This window comes from Notolepis coatsorum (assembly GCF_963971535.1).
Source record: "Notolepis coatsorum genome assembly, chromosome: 9".
Lineage (NCBI taxonomy): Eukaryota > Metazoa > Chordata > Actinopteri > Aulopiformes > Paralepididae > Notolepis > Notolepis coatsorum.
This window is the reverse complement of record NC_140173.1, coordinates 110160271-110179064: the sequence shown is the minus strand read 5'-3', so window position 1 is coordinate 110179064 and position 18794 is coordinate 110160271. Positions and strand designations below refer to the sequence as shown.

General features: G+C 41.1%; 1 protein-coding gene across 3 annotated transcripts in view; it reads left to right on the top strand.

Moving 5' to 3' along the window:
• The window catches only part of hells (helicase, lymphoid specific), a 51662-nt gene extending 38282 nt beyond the window's left edge, over positions 1-13380 (top strand). For all 3 annotated transcript variants that reach the window (XM_084321650.1, XM_084321651.1, XM_084321649.1), the window contains 8 exons: positions 301-445; positions 1251-1334; positions 2616-2735; positions 3169-3285; positions 3400-3559; positions 9135-9225; positions 11627-11703; positions 12255-13380. In XM_084321650.1, coding sequence (XP_084177776.1) covers positions 301-445; positions 1251-1334; positions 2616-2735; positions 3169-3285; positions 3400-3559; positions 9135-9225; positions 11627-11703; positions 12255-12340 — 880 coding nt within the window. In that variant the 3' untranslated portion in view covers positions 12341-13380. The remainder of the gene's footprint in view (positions 1-300; positions 446-1250; positions 1335-2615; positions 2736-3168; positions 3286-3399; positions 3560-9134; positions 9226-11626; positions 11704-12254) is intronic.
• Positions 13381-18794: the final 5414 nt, after the last annotated feature.

The window sequence follows — 18794 nt, the reverse complement described above, 5'->3', positions numbered from 1 at the left end:
GCAAAATTGAAACTTAAAATACATATTCAATAATGCGCAGAGCACCATTTCCTGGGAGATGAGACGCTTCTAACCTAGGGCAGGTATATCTTATGTTTATGGGTTTTCCAGTGTAATGGATTTTTGTGAGCGTATGCTGGAAAGTGAACGGTGCAGACAGTGGACCCATTCTGGTCTCTTCCTACACCATAAAAGACATGCATGAAAAACCTCTCTTAATACCATTGTCCCTGGTAACCAAATTCTGAATAAATAGGACCGATCGACACATTTGTAACACATCCACCGTTTCGTCCCCAGCGCCACCCCACTGGTGCATGTCCAGGCCCCGCTGGACGCCCAGATCAACCTGAAGCTGCGGAACATCCTCATGCTGCTGAAGAAGACCTGCAACCACCCCTACCTTATTGAGTATCCTCTGGACCCTGCCACACAGGAGTTCAAGGTAGACTAGCCTGAGTATCCTCTGGACCCTGCCACACAGGAGTTCAAGGTAGACTAGCCTGAGTATCCTCTGGACCCTGCCACACAGGAGTTCAAGGTAGACTAGCCTGAGTGTCCTCTGGACCCTGCCACACAGGAGTTCAAGGTAGACTAGCCTGAGTGTCCTCTGGACCCTGTCACACAGGAGTTCAAGGTAGACTAGCCTGAGTATCCTCTGGACCCTGCCACACAGGAGTTCAAGGTAGACTAGCCTGAGTGTCCTCTGGACCCTGCCACACAGGAGTTCAAGGTAGACTAGCCTGAGTGTCCTCTGGACCCTGCCACACAGGAGTTCAAGGTAGACTAGCCTGAGTATCCTCTGGACCCTGCCACACAGGAGTTCAAGGTAGACTAGCCTGAGTATCCTCTGGACCCTGCCACACAGGAGTTCAAGGTAGACTAGCCTGAGTATCCTCTGGACCCTGCCACACAGGAGTTCAAGGTAGACTAGCCTGAGTATCCTCTGGACCCTGTCACACAGGAGTTCAAGGTAGACTAGCCTGAGTATCCTCTGTACCCTGCCACACAGGAGTTCAAGGTAGACTAGCCTGAGTATCCTCTGGACCCTGCCACACAGGAGTTCAAGGTAGACTAGCCTGAGTGTCCTCTGGACCCTGCCACACAGGAGTTCAAGGTAGACTAGCCTGAGTGTCCTCTGGACCCTGCCACACAGGATATTTTATTTTTTTAAGCATTCATGTTTTATGAGGTGTACTTCCATTTTTAATATGTGATGAGTCTGTTAACAATGACTTGCCTCTCTGTAGATTGATGAAGAGCTGGTGACTTGCTCGGGGAAGTTCCTCATACTTGACAGAATGCTGCCTGAACTGAAGAAGAGGGGGCACAAGGTATGAGGGCGCTTCACTCTGTGGTCATGATACCAGTTTTATACACTGTAGATTCTCAGTAACGGGCATTAACACATTCAGTGCCGTTCACGAGAATTCTCGTTTCTGGGCCCCAACCGTTTGTGCCATAAATGAAGGGTCTTTTTTTCCTTTTTTTCGAGGAAGTGTAGCGGTTATAATGCTCTGATTGAGAAGAAACAATTACTCCAGTGGTGGATTCTGTGTTGGATTATGTTGGCGAAACGATGGACATCAATACTTGGAATGGCGATCCGATAATTGGAATATTCTTTTTGGGGTACATCCTAGTCAAGGTAATATGATATCAATCTTGCATTGATCCAAGAATGTTTTCATTGCGATCCGAGCGTATGTGTGTAACGCTAGTCCATAACGTATTCCGTTGGTGACGATCAAAGCATCGAAAAACGACCCCGCCCCCCCCCCCCCCCCCCACCCACCCTTTCATGCATTCATGATGGAACATAATACCGATCATATGCATTTGATTTTTTTTATTGTAGCGTGTGTAGGGACAAAACGGCAATGGATTTAGTATACCGGTAATACACATTGCGGCTTATAACCAGCCTCTCAGGAATTGGCCCGGATAATTCCGAAATAACACTCATATTCACCATGGTATAAAACGGGAATGTATGGATGGATGGATTTTTTTTTTTTTTTTTTTTTTTGCATCTTGACCGGAAGAAACTCTGTCAAATGACTATAGTATTGTATCTATAGCTATAATATAGAATATAGTTATAGCTCTACGAACAAGGTGACGGACTCCATTAGTTTAATGGGTGGCCTCGCATAGCCGTTTCCTGGAAACAGCGTGGCACAGAATGTGTTAAGGCTGTTTGATTCATGACCACATCTTTAAAATTTGCTGAAATGAGGCAAATATTATTATTACCACATCAAAGCAGGCATACAATGCTTACAATTAACAAGTTCATTGTCTGTTCTATTTGCTATTATGGGTAGTATCGATAGGAAACTATCATTAGGCATTGGGCTGTGCTTTTGTGCTCATTTATTGGCAATTTTCTTCCAAAATCACAAAAAAGTGCCAAGAACCAGTGATGCGTTTTCAGTTCACCTCATATCAATAATGTCATTGTTTTTGTGTTTTTCTTTATATTTATATTCGACAGGCAGTTTGGTATAACATTTTTGTAATGTTTTATATTGAAATTGAATTATTTTGACAGCCCTATTGCATTTAGTCCCTGGTTGTGGCTTGATGATTGTGTGGTTTGGATTGTGGTCCAGATATTGATCTTCAGTCAGATGACATCCATCCTCGACATCCTGGAGGACTACTGTTACCTGCGGAAGTACCAGTTCAGCCGGCTGGACGGCACCATGTCCTACACTGACCGAGAGGAGAACGTAAGTCCTATATGAGACTAGATGCAGCTATTCTACCCTACAAAGGCAAAAAGCCTTAACTTCACTTACTGTAGTTTTTGCCTTTGTAGGGCAGTACAGATATAATAGTATTAGTACATGCGTATTAATATTTTTATAAAATGTTCCCCCTAATATTTGAAACAAGCAGTTATAGTGTATATTGGGGCTGGGTATAATGTCTTAACGTACTGTAAATTAAAATGGCCTTCTTACCCCTATAATCCATATGTCACGCTATCAATATTTAATACAATACTATTTAATATAGTAGGCAGATTAATTGGTGCCTCGCCATATTATATTACCGTGTCTTTGCTACATGAATCCCATTTATGACTAGTCTGCAAGTTCAAAAACAAACCAACAATAAAAAGTGCCCGGTTACATCATCCCATGTTTATTCTCTCCCCAGATGACCAAGTTCTCCTCTGACCCAGACGTCTTCCTGTTCCTGTTGAGCACCAGGGCAGGTGGACTCGGCATCAACTTGACGGCTGCTGACACGGTCATCATCTTCGACAGTGACTGGGTATGTGCTGTGTGCACATTCAGAATGATATCTCTTTCGATGTGGATCTTGTTTTTATCGTGTCTGTTCGCTGCTTCATACTGGTAAACGACTCCTTCTCCCCTCCGCGCTCAGAACCCCCAGGCGGACCTGCAGGCTCAGGACCGGTGTCACCGTATCGGACAGACCAAACCTGTGGTGGTGTACCGTCTGATCACAGCCAACACCATCGACCAGAAGATCCTGGAGAGGGCCTCGGCCAAGAGGAAGCTGGAGAAGATGGTCATCCACAAGCGTGAGCATCTCTGCTTAAAAGGGGAATGCGTTGTGTGTTATTTCCATGGCCTAAGAACATTGAATCAATATTTGTTAGTATGAGCTACTCCTGAAGCCAGAGTCCAGAGGGGTAAAACTCAAACATATGATGCCATCAGGTATAAAGTCTGGAACTGATCCATAGATGATGAATGGAGACTGATTTTGGGGGACCCACAGAATGTTCGTTTGAACCTTTTATACTAACCTGAATGAGCTTTAGTTTACAGTAGTCTCAGTTCTGAAACAGGAAATGTACCAATATACTCGAACACATTGCCAGGGTGCTCTGTGTCATCAGAAGATGCAAGGCTAGCAGAGCTACTAGCGAAACGCAGAGCTAACGAAGCGCCGAGACGGCGAGATAAACGGAGCTGCTAGCGAAACGGCTAGCAAACACTACCCAGCCTGAGCTAGTGGCTAACAGTGAAGAGACTATTCTGCACAGAGGAGCGTCACAGGATTGTCGCGGTAGCCAATGTCGAAGGTACGAGGTTAGCGCTAGCAGGACAGCTATTGAGACGGCTAGCGAGGCTATTGCAACAAGGCCACAGGACTGTTGTGAGAGCTGACAGACTAGGCCTAATGCTAAAACAAACGGCCCCAAAACAAACTGCCCCAGAACTGTTGGAAAGAAGAATGATAACTTCACACAGAAAACAGACTGCATATTGATTGGAGATTCCACAACAAGGTATGTGGAAATGGCAAACAGAAAATCTATGTCTAGACAACACATCTGTGAAGGAGCTGTCCGAAATACTTCCAACACTCATCGGACCAGACGGAACAAAAATTGTCATTCACTCTGGATCTTTTGACATCCTGTGAAAGAAAACCGGCACAGAAACACTGAAAGAGGATTTCACCCGTTTAATGAACACACTAGACAAATATCAAAATGTATCCATCAGTGGACCAATTGCATGCTTTCGCAGAGGACAAGAACCCTTTAGTTAGAGCCATATGAAATCTGCGTTCACGGAATCGCAGACTGAATTGCGGAATTTACCAATAAAAATGGAATCGACTGCAAAACGTGGAATATTGCAGAATTTGGCCTAATCTGGACTGAAATTCCGTTTTTGGGTGGAACGTTTGGTGCAAAGCAAACATGACCGGGGACCGCTGCGTGTTACACAACACAGCAGTGTCCAAGCGTCTGCCGTCTGGCTGCTTCTGTGTTAACGTCGTCAAGAAGCTAAGAAATTCCGCAATAAGCCCTCAATTCAGAGCAGAGCAGTATCCTAATGACTTTTATGCCTCCGGTGATGAGGTGTTTTGCTAATTCTGTCAACGTTCCGTGGACTGGACCCGCAAAAACATGTGCGACACTATTGTGATTAAATAGCTAACGTTACAGTACATAGGACTATAGATGGAAATGATAGCTTCTTGCTAAATCTGGTGCACCCATCCATTTGTTTAATGCAAATGATTGTCATTACACACAGTCCTTTATAAACTAAAGGTGCCTAAATTATGCATTACTATATTTCATCACAATATAATAGATATAGCTAGGCTACTGACATTGTCATTGTGATAATGTCAGTAGTAGCTAGCTGTATCTATTGTTTACACTTGAAATGTGTGTTTTTATTTTGTCACAATATTATTATATTAAAATATTGTGTAAAATTGAACTATTTCTGACTTGCAGCACTTAAAAACATTAAATGGACTGTTATATCTTATTCAATTGTGGACATTTATTCATTCCCACTTATTAGACTTATAAGCAAAATACAGAATTCTGAAATATTAAAACGGTATTTGGGGGAAAAAATTATGGAATTTGGAAAATAATAAAACTGATTTCATATGGCTCTACCTTTATAGTTCTGGAATAATCCTGAACGCTTTCAAAGAAATGTTTTTTTCCCAAATCACCTCGGATCGAGGCTTCTTCCAGCAAACATACATCATGCCTTAGTGACCTCCAAGGACATCAAACTCATACAAGCACGAGAGATTATCACGAAGGACACACCACGAGGTGCAGCACAAGGTGTCCTGACCCCCGTATCACACAGGGCCATCTCACACAGGGCCACCCGCAACTCTTCTGATCAAATGTCCCCGAAAGAGCTAATCAAATCAGCCCATCATGCACTAGAGGAGATGGACAGTCTGCTAGCACCAAAAAAGGTATTAAATTAATAGTACAAACGCCATGCCATCTCTCAGAACATACCGGTAATCTTAACCAACCAATGGCATGGTAAAAGCTATACACAATCAATGTGTACACCTGCTGTTAACCTCAAAGCTATCAAGGTCCAGCCAAAGCAGATCTCCTCATGAAGTCCAACAAATAAAATTAGCCCTCCTAAATGTCAGATCACTGAACAATAAAACATTTTTAGTAAATTATCTGATTAAAGAAAATAACTTGGACTGCATCTGCTTAGTAGAGACATGTCTCAATAACTACACAGCTACATCAATAATGATAGAGACCTGCCCACCAGACTATAGTTTTCAAGGAGGGGTTGCAGCAATTTTCTCCTCAAAACTCAACTGCCATTGAACTCAAAACAGAATCAACCATTATCGTCACAATATACCGCCCGCCTAGACACTCCAATATTTATACAGGAGTTCTCTGAACTCATTTCAAGGTGATCCTAAATGGAGACTTGAACATTTATTTTAATGAGAAAACAAACTCAAACTAGAGCTAAAGAATCTACCGTATAGCTTTGATCCAACACAGCATATAACAAATGCAACTCACCGGCTTGGAAATACATTAGACTTAGTCATAACAACAACTGGGCTAAGCATTAAAAAATGCTGTAACTGAATTACCGCTCTCCGACCATCACTGTATATTCTTTGATGCTCAAATAACCCTTACTAAAACGAAAAAATAAATCATAGTTCAAAAGAGGCTCCTAAACTACAAGGCTGAATCAAAGTTCATACATTTTATCAGACTACATGGACCACACAATCATGACGGCTCTCTAAATGAAATGGTAGAAAATCTCAATGATTCACTGTCATCTGTATTAAATTCTGTCGCCCCACTAAAAATGAAAAAAGAACCAGAGCCTCCCCCTGGTTGAACTATAATGCGGTGAACAGAGAAAAAAGGAAATGGAGAAAAACAAAAACGCTGTGATATATACAAAGATGCTTTAACTGCCTATAATAAAAGTGTTTGCTTAGCAAGGAAATACTACTTCTCTAAAATCATTACAAAAAATTACATTTATCATTACATTATTTTCCCACATGCCTTTAAAACAGCAGTTACATTTTTTTTAACTAACTTTGATAGTAATGGCAAACTATCGACCAATATCTAAACTACTTGAAAAGATAGTTTCAGTTCAAATTAATTCCTTTCTTGAAGAAAACATCTTTCAAATTCAGAATTTCAATCTGGATTCAGAAAATATAGCACTGAAACTGCCCTCACCATATAGCACTGAAACTGCCCTCACCAAAATAATCAGTGACCTCAGACTAAACTCTGACGAGAATAAGGTCTCCATCCTTATCCTGCTAGATCTCAGTGCAGCATTCGATACAATTGATCACGATATTCTAATCGATCGTCTTGAAAACCTTGTCGGTTTCTCATAACATGTGCTAAGCTGGTTTAAAACATACATCAGAGGGAGGAAATTCTATGTTAAACTAGGAGGCCACATGTCTGAGATATATGACAAACTATGGAGTTGCACAACGGAGTTGCTTAGGTCCTTTACTGTTACAGCTGGGTGATATCATCAGATAACATAATGTAGGTTTCCATAGCTATGCGGATGATGCACAACTGTACATATCTGCTGAACCAAATGATACAGCTATTAACTCCATTACAGACTGCTTATTGGCAACAAATAAATGGATGAGTAAGAACTTCCTGAAAATTCTAATTATCGGCCCAAAAACAAATAGAAACGTTAATAAAGAAACTGGGAGGACTAACCCCTTGGATCAAATCTGAGGTCACAAGTCTTGGGGTTATCATAGATTCAGAACTGAACTTCAATTCTCATATTAACAAAGTGACAAACATTGTTCTTCCATCTCAGAAATATAGCAAAAGTACGACCATTTATTAATCAAAACGATGCTGAGAAGCGAATTCATGCATTCATATCTAGCCGGTTAGACTGTAATGCACTTTTCACAGGTCTCCCTAAGAGAACCACAGAGGCTTCAGCTAATCCAAAACTCTGCAGCCCGACTGCTAACTAGAACCAAAAGGAGGGAGCACATTAGTCCAGTCTTAGCTTCTTTACACTGGCTTCCTGTAACATTTAGAATTGATTTTAAGGTCCTTCTCCTTACATACAAAGCTCTAAATGGACAGGGACCTAGCTACATCACCACCACATAAATGACAGGCCAGCAAGAACGCTACGACGGTCATTTCATGTATGTACGACGAGACATAATAATGATAATCTAGCGTTGATTTCAGGATGATTAGATAATCGGCCGAAAAATTACAACGTGATGACTGGATTACAGTAAAATGCCTTTTTCTCGTCTTTTTCCTGGAATTACTGAAAAGCACCCAAACCATACTCTATTCAAAACGGTATAAAAACGGAAATGTATGGATGAAAAAACAATCTGTCTCGGGCATGTTGACTGGAAGCAACTCACTGAGACTCGACGGCGTTATTAGACCCATAGATATAATATAAGATATATTTTAAGCACTCGCAAATGTCGCAGTCTAAATCTATATCCATTGAATAAAGACCTGGCGAACAATTTTATTACACTTTTTACTGTCCATTCTATATTATTATTTTTAAACTGAATCAAACTCCACTTTTTTACTCTTATCTAATCTATTCTATTTTATTATTTGTATTACTGAAAATCTGTGATTTACCTTTCCTTGCTACCTCTATCTTTTTTTTATCTTTTTTTTATGCTCTCTTATGCCTGTATTTTTTTTACTGTTGTGAAGCACTTTGAACTGCAATTTCTGTATGAAAAGTGCTATACAAAGTTATCATTCCCAATTCATTGTCTATAGAGCAGCGTTGGACTTTATACCTGATGACATTACAAATTTGAGTTTTATCACTAGTTTTTAGGGATGTTTTGGAATGTCTTGTATGCCAATAATGCGTATGAATTCTGAAATATGAGTGTAGTTCCCCTTTTTAAAATGTGCCATGGTGACCCAAATTGCAGTTTGAGACCCTTTTGTTTTACTATACATTAATATTACAGGTGCACCGATACGAAAATATTTACCATATTAAATATGTATCATCGAAGGCCAAAGATGACAAGAAATTAGTACAAGCACAATGGTATTTGATGGTTACATTAGAAAATATAATGATTGGTTGGGATTTGATTGGATGAAAAGTATATAACTACCGGTACGTATAAGAATGTTTGCCTGTACAATTTAACAGAATATAGAAGCAGTCAAAACTGATCAATATCAAGCAAAATACTCATTTCAACACTTTGTATTGGCAAGTAAAACAAAATACTTGTTCTTGTCAGCAAAAAATCTGTTGAATGGAGCCTGTTTTTATACTTGTGGCCTTTTCATTTCTCAGACAAGTTTAAGGGAAAGAAGGCTGATCTGAAAGGAAGCTGTATTGATCTGGATGATCTGAAGGAGATGCTCCAAGCCAGAGACGCTGAAAAGTAAGACTATTTTCTACATTCATGCTTATTATTATTATTAGGGGTGTCAAGTTTCTCCAAACACAGGCGGCTGGGTGGCGCAGCGGACTAAGCGCTCGTCACCAACGCAAGAGACACTGGTATCGAATCCGGCTCTCAGCGTTTCCTCCGGCTTGGCCGGCCGTCATACTGGCTCGATTGGCAGTCAGCGGGAGGGAAGCCGGTGGGTGGGTGGGTCCGGGTCGTTGTAAACAGCGGCTCCTACAGTTCGGTCGGGGCGCCTGCACAGCGAGGGAAGGATCTGGAGGGAGGTAGTGTGACCTTCCACACGTTACACTCTCCCAGTGAGAGTCCGTGCTGCCAGGTGAAAAGAAGTGGTGGGCTGGGTACACATGTGTCGGTGTATTAACTTAGTGCAAATTAAATAATTAAATCTTTTCTATTTTTGTGGCCACATTATAGACAAATGCCATCAACTTAAAGTATGTATATGCTCAACCAGCACTAGACTTTCTTATCAAAAAGGAAAAGTCACTGTTATTTAAAATAAATAAATCATGTGTACTAAATATATATTTACTTTTTAATTGCATGAAACATTTTGAAGTATTCTCTTATGCCCCTTTTCACTGCATGGTACCTAATCGACTCGACTCGCTCTTGCTTTTTGAGTGTCTTGGTAGCCGTATTTGAAGTGACGTCACACGAGGAAGTAAATACCGTACTTTTCGCACTATAAGCCGCACCTGACTATAAGCCGCAGCAGCTAAATTGAATGATGTGTACATATATAAGCCGCACTGGACTATAAGCCGCAGGTGTTTTAATGTTTAATTAGCATTGGGACACAATACTGTCAGACAAATAACAAGAATGAACTCATTTACAAGTTGTATTAAGTTTAGCAAATAAGGGAACAGATAAATAACATTTCAATGCAGTCAAAAAAGCAATATTTTGATTTTAACATTTTCGGGTTTGGTCACGTCCAGTCACATATAAGCTGCACCGTTATATAAGCCGCAGGGTCGAAAAATGGGGGAAAAAGCCGCGGCTTATAGTCCGAAAAGTACGGTAGTCAACAGTAACACTGCGTTGGAAGGAGAAGCCCTGATGATATAATATAAACCAACAGCCAATAAATGTGAAGTTATCTTTGAACCTCTGTTGTCAAGCCTCTTCAATATACCACCCCTTCCCCACTAATGGACTGGTGTCGTGGAGTCACTTCGCTGTGAGCGTTTCCACGGTTAGCTTGCGGCTAACGTTATAACCGAACAATACACGCATGCCCCGAACCGTGGAGGTCGTACCGAATGGTGTACGGTTCGAATGCGTACCGTTCCACCCCTAGTATCTAGGGACATCTATTGACCTTAGGGAATGTATTCCCAGTGTCGGAAATATTGGGTGTCTACTAGGCTTGAGTAAATTGTAATGAACCAAAGGAGAATATCAATTATTATTATTTTATTGTTTATTCGACCTGCGAAATATAATCACGATTTTCACATCAAGCGGCTGCAGCTTTAACTGCGGCTGGTGTGAGCTGGGTAGTGTAGTTTTATGAAATGTCGACGTCTATCGAAAGCCCCGTGTCATCTTTCTTAGGACTACAAGGATTTCTTGATGTCCTTGCGTCTAAATCATCCGGTTTCCGATGCAATGCACAGATTTTTATAAGCTCATATTTCGCTAATAACACTTAAAAATGTAATCATTGCTAAACGTAAATGTAATGCTGAAAATATATACTTTGACTGCTGTTTTTATTGGGTTAGGGTCTTCACTCTTGGCTACATTTGAAAAAGAAACTCGACATCACTTAATACGGACTGTATTGATCTATTTGTGATGTGAAATAAATCTCATACTGGGCCGATTGGGTTTAAGAGGTTAAACTAGCAGCTAAGCTGTGTTTGAAAAGTAATGCAGGCTACCAGTAAGCTTGTTAACTAGCAGCTAATTTGTGTGTCCTTGGAAATGTTTTTTCTTTTATTTGACGCACGCAAGTAGGCGGGTGGAGAGATGAAAAGATACTGGGGGAATCGCGAACTTGCTTGTTGTTTTGGAGGTCAAAATCGAACACTCATTTCGATTTGATTTTTGACACCCCTTTGAAAATCATGACACTCATTATTATTTGTATAGTAACAAACCAGCATTCTAATAACAATGCTTTAATTGTTGAGTCATGATTTGGTATATGAACTAATATTTAGGCTACAAAAATGGGGAAAATTGCTTTTCCAAATTCAAGTACTTTATTATATCATCAGGTTTGGGGGGGTGGAGGCGGGTCAGCAATTTACTTTCAGTTCAATCAAGTTTGTTGTTTTGTTGTTGACCTCCTGGATTCATTTAAATGATTCCAACCCTGATGTGTCGGTAACATTCAGGACTTTGTCTGTTTTTCTCTCAGGGAGGTGAAGGGAACGAAGGGGACGTTAATTAGTGACCAGGACCTGGAAACTCTTCTCGACCGCAGTGACTTGATGGGTGAGTAAGCCCATGGTTGGAGTATGACTCTACATGGGCCCCTGGGTGGGCCCCCCTTACCCCCAAGGGACGAATGCTATGCCCGTATATGGTCATATGGTATACTCGTACTCAGTCAGTAATCCAGGCATGAGTAAACCAACTGACTACTTTCACATCTGCTTTCAACTCAGAATTGGGTATGGTGTGTGTGGGCTGAACGAACAACATCCGTCCCTTTGCGCTAGTTATATTATATTTTGGCGGGGGGGGGGGGGGGGGGTGGCGACTTTTGAATTACAAAGAAACAAAGTTGCGCACGTGCTTTCCGTTAGTGGTTAAACTAACGTTGCATTTGTTCAGTACATAGCGTGTACTTAACCCGAAAGTCCTGTAACGAAATATGTGTATATATAATATATATATATATATATATATGTGTGTATATAATTGCAAAAGGCTTTACTTTGCTTCTACATATTTTATGTATCTTACATATTTATTCTATAACTCAAAAGATGTGACGATATTCATTGTGTGTAATCATATATATTTATTTCCATCCTCTCCAGACAAAAACAAGCGATCCAGACAGGAGAATGTGGGAGTCTTTCGAGTGATTAAAGCCGACGACTCTTTGGACATCAGCCTGATCTAAGAAGAAGGGTGATGTCTGAATCAAAAGGCACTCTTCTCCTGCAGACTTTTCCTCACAAATAAAAAGCTGAAGCTATAGTTGGATTGTAGTTAAGAGACTGAAAACACAAGGGGACTTGACCAACTGTCCTGGTACTGCTGTTTGATATGCTATAAGAAAAACCTGTATTTTTCACTTATTTCTTTGTTTTTACTTTCTTAAACTTCCTTTCTTGGAAAACAAAATATATTTTCCCCTGCTGCCAGTGAATGCACAAAGGGTTATTTGAGGTACTTACAGGTCTCAAGTGTCCCAAAACATTTGAAGGCACAAAATGAATGGCTTGGGGATGCTATGTGGATGCACGCACGCACGCACGCACGCAAGGGCCGGGAAAGAATATAGAAAACAAATCTATATTGATTTGAATCCCAAGATCAATCTTTTAATATGTGCATTTTTTCAGTGGATGCCTGTCCTGCAGATGTTTCTAATTTGCCTTGCACAGAGTTTCTGCTGTACTACGAAACTCAGTTGACCAAATTACATCTTTTGACTACAATGGCTTGTGCTGGCCCCATGAAACCAGCAACATTGATTCGATATTGTATCAAAATCGAATCGGGACCTTGTAAATCAAAATTGAAGCGGGTAATCCACACTGTTTCTTCTGGAAGGCTTCCTCGGGTATAGAAGAAGAACCTGAAGCTTTACAGACAAAACATGTCTGTGTATCTACGTAGCATCCCCAAGCCATTCATTGTGTTCCTCCTATGCTCTGGGACACCAAGCTTGCGAAGTGTCCAAATAAACCTTTTGTTTTTTTTTCACCGGCAGCTCACTTCTCCTGTACAGTATGTTCTTTTTGGAGTCGGCCAGGTGCTGTTTGGGCCTTTCTTCTGTGATATGTTGGATCAAAGCTCCAAGCACTTTTATTCAAGTGTAACACTGTTCTGTGTTTTATGGTATTATGTTCATCAGAGTTGCCGTAAGGCAGGAAAGCGGTTGCCGAACTTCCGCCATTTTGTATAAATAAAGGAAAAAGGTGTGGCTGTACAGCATCACGTCCCCTTTATTAAAGTTACACAGTTGGGCAAACCCACGACACTCGGTTACATTGGTGTGATCGTGTTCTTCTATGAGCTGTTAGTGCTTTTCCATAGTTTAACTCTGGCAGGAGGAGCCCAGAAAGTGCGTTGTAAGTTTCCTGTCACAACAAGCGGGACACCGACAGCAGCCACCAGGGAAATGGTTGGTATCTGGTGTTGAGGTCCAAACACCAGCCTGTCTGACTGACGGCCCCAAACAGCATGGCATTTCTGAGGACATGGCTAATATGGACAGTGATGACCACCCTATGTCTTACATTAGGGATGTGTGGTGGAAGGCACTAAAGGATCCATATTATTGGACTCGGGAGACTGCAGACTTCCCTATGTCAGTTCCCGCCCTGCACAACCGGCCCCTGAGAGACCTGTTGACTCCGGGGTAGTAAATGGCCAAATGTTGAGCATACATTGAGCAGCATTGAGATTACCTTCCCTTGGGCCCCGCCTGCTGGCAGCACACTTTCCATGTGTTGAGGGAATCCACCTAGTGTTCTGCTCGCCCTGGACTTTCTAAACAAGAGCTGTGCACTGCTGGACTTGAGGTGGGGTGTGTTAACATCACTGCTGGACGTGAGTCCGGTGTGTTACATCACTGCTGGACTTGAATGGGGTGTGTTAACGTCACTGCTGCAGTGGGTTGTGTTAACATCACTGCTGGACTTGAATGAGGTGTGTTAACATCACTGCTGCAGTGGGGTGTGTTAACATCACTGCTGGACTTGAATGGGGTGTGTTAACATCACTGCTGCAGTGGGGTGTGTTAACATCACTGCTGGACTTGAGGTGGGGTGTGTTTGTGGAGCATCACTGTGCTCCTGCTTCGGCTTGGTGAGTTGGTTCTGGAACGCTGTAACGTGTCTCTGATGTTCTAACCATTCCCCCTCTCTCTCGGTGAAGCCCTGGTGGTGCCGCGGGGCATCTGGAACCTTCTGGAGACGACTGGACTGGTGGCTGCTCACACCGTGAATAGCCACAGTAGGGGCGGTCAAGCTGGAACGGGTTGCCCCTGGGTGAATTTTACCCAGTTGGAGAAGCTGACGTTATCAGGTTCAGGCACATGGCCATTGATGAGGACCCCACTGGATGAAGATGCTGCCGGACCTGTTTGACTTGGTCATGATTCATAAGCATTCATAAAAATGCTGATTCCCTGTTCCGCCTGCCTGCCTGTTTCCATGTATTGAAGCTTATGCAAAACATGAAACATTCATAAACTGAATTTATATTGTAGAAAATAATAAAATAGGCTCTGTACAGTCGGTGTAATTTGCTACTAGGATGCTTCTGATGGCAATGTATGAAGACAGGATTTCCAATTGTTTGGTTTACTTGTCAGTTTGGACATCTGAGCTTTAGATGAACAAGGTTCACATTTCTTCAGAGTGAATGTTTTACTGAAGATAAAGAGGTGGTCAGAATTGACCAGATGATGTGATCTCCCTCCAAAAAAAGAACCGAAGAAATTTAGATCCTTGTTGCTCTTTTGGATACACCCTGTCACCCTATGCTCAAAGAGGCTCGATATATGAAGAGTGAAGATGGGTGGGAAAATTAATCGGAGGCAATGGCCTCACTGAAAACTTGATGCACGTCATTCACGAAACTGACTCATGCAATAGCAATCAGGAATGTATTTCAATATTGTAAATAAAATATGTTCTCAATTTGATGTAAAAATGATCCGATAAGCATTTAAACTATAAGATTAAATGCGTCATCAGTCAAATATGTCAATGTCGATATGTTTTAAGACTAAACATGGCCAATATGCTCAATAAGCCTTCTCTACCTTTACTGGTATAAACAATTTTATGTCTCACTCCATTAATTTGGTAGTCTCTCGTCTGCTTATTCTCCCAGCGCTCAGAGTTGCCTGTCGGTTCCTCCCTGTCTCTGTAATCCTTACCTGAGTCACTGTGGGACACCTGGCCCTCCATCAGCTGAGACACCAGTCCACAGCCCCCTAGCCACTCTGAGCTCTCCATCAGCTGAGACACCAGTCCACAGCCCCCTAGCCACTCTGAGCTCTCCATCAGCTGAGACACCAGTCCACAGCCCCCTAGCCACTCTGAGCTCTCGTCAGCTGAGACACCAGTCCACAGCCCCCTGGCCACTCTGAGCTCTCAATCAGCTGAGACACCATATGTATAAACAGTGTAGGGGATTAACTACATTTGACAGTAGTTTGGTGGTAGTTGAATTACGCTAAACATCTCAGTTGAGCATTTTCCTGATGCCACCTCAACAACTGCTCCCTGTCCTTGAATTTAAGTCAATGAGAAAAGTAGCATGTATGGTGCTTTTATTTATCCTATTTTTATATAAACCTTTCATTAACTCTTATAATGCATTGCATTACATTTCGAACCACTTACGGTGTCTTACTGAATTACATTTTCTACAGATGAGCTAACATGGAAGTACAACTTAAATGCATTTGTTTTTACCACAATATTTTTGCCACTTTCTTAGGTAAACATAATAGGCTATTTGGTTTGTCCCTAGTTATTGGATTTGCTAAGTGACCAAGATAATGACATGTTGTTTTGGAGCTGGACATGTTTCCAATGACATTCTCTTTAGGGGTAAACTAGAAAGTGCAAAATAGCTCAAGAAAATACATTACATTATAAAATAAAAAAAATGTCTAAATTGAGCAGTTTTCTTTTTTTTATGTTTCTCTCACTGCTTTAGTTTAAATCAAGAATACTGGTTATGGAGATGATTTAGGAGTAGTTTACCCAGATGGCAGCATTTTATCCTACTCCATTTAGTAGTTTTATTGTGGATCCCCATTAGTCTACACCAAAGTGAGACTACTCTTCCTGGGGTCCAAACATAAAAAAGAACGCACAAAAAAGTTACTTAAAAATATAAAACCACAAACATTGAAGTACTCACAAGAAAACATCACAACAAACAAAACAGTGAATCAAGGCTCACTCAATACTCAGATATCACAATTCTCCAACCATAAAATACAAATTACATAGTCCATAAGAACAAAACAGATCAAAATCATTTATATGATTTTAACTCATAATATAGCATAACTTTTCTCAAGTCACCAATCACCTTTATATTTCCATACTAATTTCCATAATAAGTCAATGACCAAACTAACTCATTATTCATGAGCGTAATTAAAAAAAAAATGAAACATAAATTTGTTCCTTACCATAGTTATATTTCTCGGTATATTATTCCTATAAGCAACTGCTCTATACATTACCCTCTTTTTCAGAGCATTCGTTTTTGGTAGAGGTAAAGTAAAGCATGAATCTAATGCTTGCCTTGTGTTATATCCATGTCTCATATTAGTTGTGTACAGTTGTGAGTGCAAACCCTCCGGTTTCCCAGTATTACAGATATTAAACTAAAAAGTTACCAGGCTACATGCCATCCTCTGTTCCACTCAGGGGCGGACCTAGCACATTTGGCGCCCTAGGTGAGCTTCACCACTGCGCCCCCCCCCCCCCCCCCCAAATCAAAACATCTTAACCCTTTCACTGCCGCGCTACAAAACGGTTAACCCTTTTCACTGTGACAATACCACCGTCGGTTGTGTGATAGTAAAGGGTTAACCCTCTGTCGTCTGGCAGTGAAAGGGTTAACAGTTATACAGTAAAGTACTGCACCTTTATTTTTTACAAGCAAGAACAAGAGCTAAGAATAAATGTAAAGTGCACACTAAAGAATTAAAACAAATAAACAACTTAGCTAACACACAATAATAATAATAACAAACAATAAAAATTTGCAAATTTGCTTTCAAAGAAAATTAAGAAGAAATGTAAAGTGCACACTAAAGAATTTTAACAAACAACTTAGCTAACAATCAATAATAATAATAACAATAACAAACAATAAAATAACGTGCACATTTGCTTTAAAAGAAAATTATGTATTGTAAAATATGTTACACATATATAATCAAAATATAATATGCTAAATAAATAAAAATTATAAATTCACTTTGTCTGAAGAACTATTTACATTCCACTCCCTATCATCACACTTCAAGGTTAGCCTGTAGCGTTTCCATTTACAGTGCAATCCTTCTGGCCTTCCTCGCTGCAAAGTTATCAATCACATCATCATATGAAATCTGACCACCAACCTCATGGTTAATACTGATTACAGCCAGACCACTGAGGCGTTCTTGAGCCATGGTTGACCTCAGGTATGTTTTCAAGAGTTTTAATTTGGAAAAACTCCTCTCGGCTGAAGCTACTGGTAGCCAGTGGCGAATCCTTGTGGAAGCCAACGGAAGCCATGCCTCCCTATAAATTTCATATCAAATTATGAAATATGAAATATGAAAAAAAAAAAAAAAATTAAAATATAAAATTTTTTTAATATGGTTTACATTCATCTGTGCATCTGTGTTTTTATTTTTTTTTTAATGTCTCCCTCTTCTCCTTCTCACTCCCTCTAACACACTGTCAGACTGTGCTCACTACTGCAGCTAGTATAGGAGAGAAGCAGTGGGTAGGTCTCTTTCTCCAGGCTTCCAGCATTATAGAGTGAGTCCAAACTCCAAATCCGATCCTAGCCAATCAGATTCGAGCTGACTGCCACTGGCCACACCCTAAAAGTTTAAAACGGAGCTGGGAGGAAGACGTTCAGCATAATATTCCACCTGGAGGCGGGGCAGGTGCCATATTTTCCCCTCTGCACTCTGAACATTGTATTAACCCGTAACTGTTCCCACGGGCCGAATATTGCCCCGATCCTCGCGAGATTAAATCCACGGGGACCTCTCGGCGTGCCGAAGCTTTTCCTAAATCACTTCCATCGTCGAAAACGAGGGGAAAAGGTCGGCTCGCGACCCTGAAAATGTCGCGTGATTTTAAAAACGCTGTATTAAGTGAGCCTATTATGGGATCCACGCAAGCTTTCTATCGTGGAAACATCTGGGCGTCCCGCAACTTTTACTGATTCACATGTAGCCCCTAAAATGCTTAGAAAAGGAAAACAGAAAGCGTGGAATAAACTCGCCGAAACGGAAAAGTGTCCCACGGGCGCGCCGTGATTCCGATCCGCGTGAAAATATTCACGGCCATAGAGGAGACCGTGGGACACCTTTTTGCAACCGAATATGTGTCTCGAATTTGCTCCCACGCGGCGCGCAAAATCGCGCAAGGAAAAATCGGACCAAAAATTAACCAATGCTCCAGCAGTATTAATGACCCTGATGTAAACAAGACAAACGTCTTTCTCTGGTCTGCATCCCCTTATACAATTGTGTGTGAATGAATGAAAACTTTATTAACAGATTGCAGAATGGGTACAGTACAGTACAGCTCAATACATACAATTGTTAAGGGGATGCAGACCAGAGAAAGACTTTCGTCTTGTTTACA